The 6,457-nt window shown below is 35.2% G+C and overlaps 1 protein-coding gene across 2 annotated transcripts; it reads left to right on the top strand.

The window, feature by feature from the left end:
- Window positions 1–178: 178 nt before the first annotated feature.
- Window positions 179–2,482, top strand: sike1 (suppressor of IKBKE 1). 2 transcript variants are annotated; one of them, XM_078798245.1, is made up of 6 exons: window positions 186–235; window positions 416–600; window positions 1,139–1,244; window positions 1,320–1,462; window positions 1,541–1,654; window positions 1,969–2,482. In XM_078798245.1, exons 2-6 carry the CDS (start codon window positions 442–444, stop codon window positions 2,098–2,100), a joined length of 654 nt encoding a protein of 217 aa, XP_078654371.1. In that variant the 5' UTR covers window positions 186–235; window positions 416–441; the 3' UTR covers window positions 2,101–2,482. The 2 variants fall into 2 exon arrangements, with proteins under 2 accessions (XP_057940161.2, XP_078654371.1); XM_058084178.2 differs by having other exon boundaries at window positions 179–600; window positions 1,142–1,244.
- The last annotated feature ends 3,975 nt before the right edge of the window (window positions 2,483–6,457 follow it).

Here is a 6,457-nt window from a genome sequence, read left to right as displayed (position 1 = left end):
AAGCAAGAAAAACATATGGATGGATAGCATAATATAAATATCTAAAGACAACGACTTCGATAAAGACATAGTTATTAATTAGATTTATTTTAAATTGTGTTTTGGGATGGTGTAAACTCCTAATCAGCAGTCCGTTCCTGAAGGTGGCGGAAGTGCGCCCAAAGGTTGATTGAAAAAGAAGAAGACGAGGACGGTGACGTCATCACTGCGTCGACACGCAACAACAGACGACATTGTGGGTTTCGTAATATTTTTGAAGGTTTGCTAGCCATTGTTTTGTTGTTTTAGTAACATTAAAACATTAATCATTGGAAATATTATCTACAGAAAGAATAGGAGCTTCTCCTTTGACAAACAAAGAACGCAAAGAGTGTTACTGTTGTTATTGTTTTCGTGAGCTACCGATCTTGTTTAGCTAACACACCAACCATCTTCAAGAAGATGGCCTGCACTTTGGAGAAAGTGTTGGGAGATGCTAGGACATTGCTGGAGAGGTTAAAGGAGCACGACACGGCCGCCGAGGGACTCATCGAGCAGTCGGGGGCCCTCAGTCAGAGGGTGCAGAGCATGAAGGAGGTGGGGAATGCTGTCCCAGACAAGGTAAAGACATCACTGGTTCCATACTTTGGGAGATTACATTAAATATGCAATAATTATCCCCAATTATTGACACTGACTCAACTGACAGTACCATGCATTTGTTATGTTAGCATTAGAATGCAAATGTATTTTTCATCATATTAAATGGTATATAGAAATTAATACTGACATTTATTATATATGCTCACAAATCATTCCCGGTGTCCCTCAAGGTTCAGTCCTTGGTCCCCTATTTTGTATTATTTACCTTCTTTTTTGTTATTTTGGCATTAGCTTTCATTGCTATGCTGATTACACCTACATCCATATCGCAACTAAGCTATCCTCAACAGTTGCATGACAAGACTAGAATATCCTAGCTTGACTAATGTTTGGATTGGTTAAGTCGGAAAATAAAGAGATCCTGGATAAGTTAGGAATGATTCGTAGTCCAAGCCTTGGATGTCATGTAATCACAGTGAGCGTGTTATATGGCAATAGACTGGAACATTTACGCAGTGTTTTAACTGTTCCTACACCCTGCTTTCTTTGTCCTCAGCAGGCAGAGGACTCATCAGAGCTCCAGGAGATGATCAAATACAAGCCTCATGTTCTACTCACTCAAGAAAACACTCAAATCAAGGAACTCCAGCAGGAAAACAAAGGTTTGTTCATTAAAAATATTCACTTTGTTGCCACTGTTTTACAGTATATGTTGACATTGTCTTGTATCTCCACAGAGCTGTGGCTGTCTCTGGAAGAGCACCAGTATACGTTAGAGCTGATCATGGGCCGTTACCGTAAGCAGATGTTGCAGCTGATGATGGCCAAAAAGGAGTTGGACACCAAACCCGTTCTGTCCTTGCACGAGGATCACGCCAAAGTACCGTGGCTATATTTGTGTATTTACCATGGCTGCTAAAAGACTATGCATGCTTATTTTTGTACTTCACTGATACAGGAAGTGCAGAGCCAGGTGGAGCGAATATGCGAGATGGGCCAGGTGATGAGACAAGCCATGCAAGTGGACGATCAACGCTACTGCTCCCTTCGAGAGAAGCTTGCCCAGTTAGAGGTAACTGTATTTCGGTTTTAAAGGACATACTGGAAAAATATGAGTCAAAGAGCCTCATTGTCTTAGGTTACCAACATGGGGTATGCATTACCAATTGTCATAATTATAATTGTCAAACAATTGGCAAACAATTATGGAGGATTGATCAGTGCTCATGTAAAACTTTTGACCACAGAAAATAAAAATGTTTATAACATTAATTAACCAATTAAGTAGGGGACACATGACTATTATATATGACTGGAGACCCATAAGTCAGCACGTGAACGACGACAAAAAATAAACAGTGTGCATTCTTACACTATCTTGATCAGATTGAGAACAAGGAGCTGCGGGACCTTCTGGCTATCAGCAAAGACTCAATGGAGGCAGCAAAGGAAGACGGCACCCAAACAGCACCAGCAACAACACAGGATAACAATGCTCAACACGAGTCCAATAAATGATATAAAGGGCATCTCATTGGAACTTTTAGGACTGAAAAGTCTTTGTCCTTGACTTTGTGCTCACAATGGATGGATGACACTCTGTTATACCACAGCATTTTTTCATAATGTATTGATGATAGTTGTCTATTTTCCTAATTATGCACGGAAATTCAATATTTGCTTTCGAGGAAGACAAGACAGGAACAGCAAATATGATTTATAGTCCGAGTAGAGCTTTATTCTGTTCTGACTTATTCAAAGATCCTCTGTGACAGGAGCGCTCTGATGTTTTTACAGTTGAACTTTTTTTTTTTATGTCGAAAATAGTTCTTTGTCCTCTAAGGAAAATTTAATATGGTAGACTTGCTGTGATTTCAGTCAAATAAAGTCGAGATGTAAATAAAACTATAGATTTAACTACAGAAAACCGTTGTTATTGACTTACGCTTTGTTTATTAGGAAAATTCCATATTCACAAATCCAGAGTTATGTAAGAGTTATTCACCAGTTTTCTTCTGAACTGAAGAGATATGAATCACTGGAGCTGATAATCAAAAACAGAAAAACAGGAAAAAACCTTTCATACATTGGAGAACGTTCTAAAAACAATTCATTTGAAGAACAAGCTTAAGTGACGTGTTTTCTATTGTTTTTATTTTTGTTGTTCTTATTTTCAAGCAATATCCCTCGGACATTCCTTTCTTTGTTATTTACTTTTTCTTATTTATGTTATTGTTCTGTAGAATTGCACTTTTATGTTCCTGTAATTCTGCTTTTTCTGTTTTATACTGTTTTTTAATTGTATATTATATTATATATTTATTTAATTATATATATAAATATATAAAAACAATAATATCACAATAATAATAAAATAAAACACAATAATACTTAAAAAAAAAAGATTTACGCTTTACGAGACGTGTTGATAATATCGCGAGGATTGTGTAGTGCTGCTGCGTTCATGTGAGCTCGGTAAAGATCGACACGAACTCATGCTGAGTGCTGCTTAAAATCAAAAAAAAAATCCTCAGGTTTTGGAAGAGGTTTGTATTATTGTCTTTATTCTATTTCTATTATATTCCAAGCATGCGTCCCACTGTCGCCATTTTTTCTAAACCGAATAGCTCATATTTCATTACCAGTGTCATTGAAAGCAGCACGAGAGTCAAACCGTTGACACATCCACTCTCTGCATCAAGCTAAAAAGGCTCAGCATGTCTGAGAAAGAGCTAGGGAAAAAGTGGGACCGATGTCTGGCGGATGGTGTTATTAAGCTTGGTAAATATTTCACATTTTAACGTCTAATTGTCATGAAATATTCGAGACCTGCTGGAAAAAAACACTGTTGTCATTGAGTGGTCAGGAAGCTAACTAGCTAGCTATAAAGGGCAAGCCAATGTCCACCAGTCAGACGAGAGCAATGCTATTATTGTGATCTTTACAAGCAAAAATAAATATATATGCACTTTTTAAACACTAATAAAACCTTAAAGCTTTACTATCTTTGTGGGGGAAAAAATCGTAATCCACTTACAAGGTTTGAAGCAAAAATCGTCAACTTGAGTGAATACACGTACAATTATTTTTATTATTTAGATTTTCATTTATTTATGGCAAAATGCCAATTAATTGTGTAAGTATTATTTTATATAATTTATACTGTATATTCATATATTTTCCAGTTTATTATTTGAATGGAGATAGTTGTATAGACCTAGTCCTTGGTCACACTTTCTCATTCAATAGCATTAGGACCTGTATACAATATTCTTTATATATTATATACATTTTATATATTTTCTATATTATTGGCTCCAGTACTTTGCTAGTTTTATTGTTACTGTACTATTATCTTATGTTATATCGATTTATATTGATATATGTTTTAATTTCCTTTTTTATTCAATAATAAGCAAGCATAATTGAGCCAAAATATATAAACAACAATGCCACAACACTTATAGTAACACAGTATAGAACTATATTGTTTATGTTAGTAATGAATGTGCACATCTTTACTTTGTTTCAGGCACAGGGCTGGGCTTAGGAATTGTCTTTTCTGTCATCTTTTTCAAACGTAAGTGGGCTTTGCTGTGGATTATAAAAAAAAAAATTGCCTATATGCTGTATTTATGTTATATTTTGACTTTTTCTTGTTTTTTTTAGGGCACACATGGCCCATTACACTGGGCTCAGGAATGGGGATCGGAATGGCTTATGCTAACTGTCAGAATGACCTGAGGTTACATTACTTGCTGCATAAAAAGGTTAGTATGACAACATGTTTACAACATTAGCTACAGTGCTTTTTGAATTTCATGTCAAGCTGTAGTTGACCACTAGGGAGCGCAACTACACTCCAAATGGTCCGCCATCTATTTATGCATGAGAAATAATAATAATAAAAATCCCTTATTTATGCATTTATGCCTGGTGGGATACATGGTGATGGTCTACAACCACACATTGCATCAGTTGTTTGTCCCCTTCCTGAGGTCTTATTTTTTGGGCTCGGTTGTCACACTTAAATGGTTCAAATCATCAAACAAATTTAAATAGTAGTCAATGAAAACACAACTGAACACTAAATGCAGTTTATAATTGAAAATGAAACTCGCAGCAAAACAGACCATCCCACTACCACCACCATATTTTACTGTTGGTATGATATTCTTTTCCTGAAAGACAGTGTTACTTTTACACACACATTCCAAAATATAAAAAGAGTAATAAAAAAAAAGAAATCAGGATGGGGGCAAACATATTTTCACACCACTGTATATAACGTGACTTTTGATGCCATTTATGTTACCAATATGTGTTTTGTCCAACAGGCTCAATAGCCTCAAGGCATGGAGGGATTGTCTTTTTTTATTTTTTTGAAATGCTTGGCTTGTGTGACAAGTCAACATTTGCACTCGTCTCCTATTGGATGCCGATGTCCACTTGTTGGACACAGACCGTCTCCCAGTATGGCCCAGTTTATGTAATAAAAGCAATACCAAAACAGCTATGATGGTTATCTTGTCTTGTCTTGACAAATAAATGCAAATGAGGGATATCATCACAGTGGTAGCAGACCAATAAAGGAGCATTTGTCTGTCCCATAGTTACCAGTGTTCTTGAACACATCATTACATGAACAATGCAGCGTTTAATTAATCCTGACGACACTAAGAAATCAGACAGCTGTGTTCTATGCGTATTAGATGAACAAATAAGTGAGTTTAGGTATATTTTATACTTATAAGTCAGTCAGGGAAAAGGTTTGTTCGCCCCTTCCACTCGAAGTCTTCTAGACCGGTGATTCATTTTCTGAAAATATTACGTTATTGTCGAGTGTCTGTGGTTTAAAGACCGGCAGAGCAATGTAATATTCGTCCGTGTGGCAACACGTACCTGATTGCCTCGTTCCTCCAATAGACTTAGTGATGCACGTGAGGTGGTTAGCTGTGTGCGGCAAGTTTTTTCCAATTAATAAAAACATGCCGTGGATAAAAAAAAGGTTCGAGACCAGTGATTCCCAACCTAGTGTACAAACAAATTGCAGCGGCTAAGTGGAAAAATTTTAATTCCAAGATTAGTAATTATTCTCAGTCATTTCGTATTAAACCAGGCAATAAAATGGAACGTGTGAGCTACGACTAGATTGCACAGGGAGACAATAACCTGTGACACAGCCGCGCCAAAAGTAATAACAGTTATGGTTTTGACATGTTATTAGATAAATATTGATACTAAACTGCTGCAGTATTTTTTGAAATTATAAAAGTAACTATATAAAAATGTATGAATAAGATGCTAAGATAATATGCTATTTTATGGTCCAATAATAACATTTGTTATAGTATTTTTTATTTATTTATTTACATTTATTTTTTTTCAAATACCTTTATTTACCCAGACAATCAATCTAAGAACAAATGCAGCCTGAACAAGTACAGTATAGTACAGTAGTATATATATAGTATAGTATTATAGTATATATTATAGTATTATTAAAACATATTATTAATACATTGCTGCTATTCTAGTAATAATATATTTTTTTACATTTTATTTTATTTTTTATTTTATTTATTTATTTATTTGACATTTTAAACCATGGAACGTGTGTGCTACGACTAGATTGCACAGGGAGACAATAACCTGTGACACAGCCGCGCCAAAAATAATAACAGTTGTGGTTTTGACATGTTATTAGATGAAAATTGATACTAAACTGCTGCAGTATTTGTTTTTCAAACTATAAAAGTAACTATATAAAAATGTATAAATAAGTGCAAAGATGTTTTATTTAGGCATTCTACATTTTTTATAGCCCAATAATAACATTTGTTATAGTATTTTTTATTTATTTATTTGCATTTAT

Source organism: Doryrhamphus excisus, linkage group LG17 (assembly GCF_037039965.1).
Source record: "Doryrhamphus excisus strain RoL-2023G ecotype Guam linkage group LG17, RoL_Dexc_Guam_v1.1, whole genome shotgun sequence".
Classification (NCBI taxonomy): domain Eukaryota; kingdom Metazoa; phylum Chordata; class Actinopteri; order Syngnathiformes; family Syngnathidae; genus Doryrhamphus; species Doryrhamphus excisus.
This window is presented reverse-complemented; position numbering and strand designations above follow the sequence as displayed.

What these genes read in the sequence shown, in the direction of transcription:
- sike1 (XM_078798245.1), top strand. Translation starts at nt 442, where the DNA reads ATGGCCTGCACTTTGGAGAAAGTGTTGGGAGATGCTAGGACATTGCTG. An exon ending in GGAATGCTGTCCCAGACAAG is followed by an intron (nt 601 to 1,138) that starts GTAAAGACATCA and finishes CTTTGTCCTCAG; the next exon opens with CAGGCAGAGGACTCATCAGA. An exon ending in TGCACGAGGATCACGCCAAA is followed by an intron (nt 1,463 to 1,540) that starts GTACCGTGGCTA and finishes TCACTGATACAG; the next exon opens with GAAGTGCAGAGCCAGGTGGA.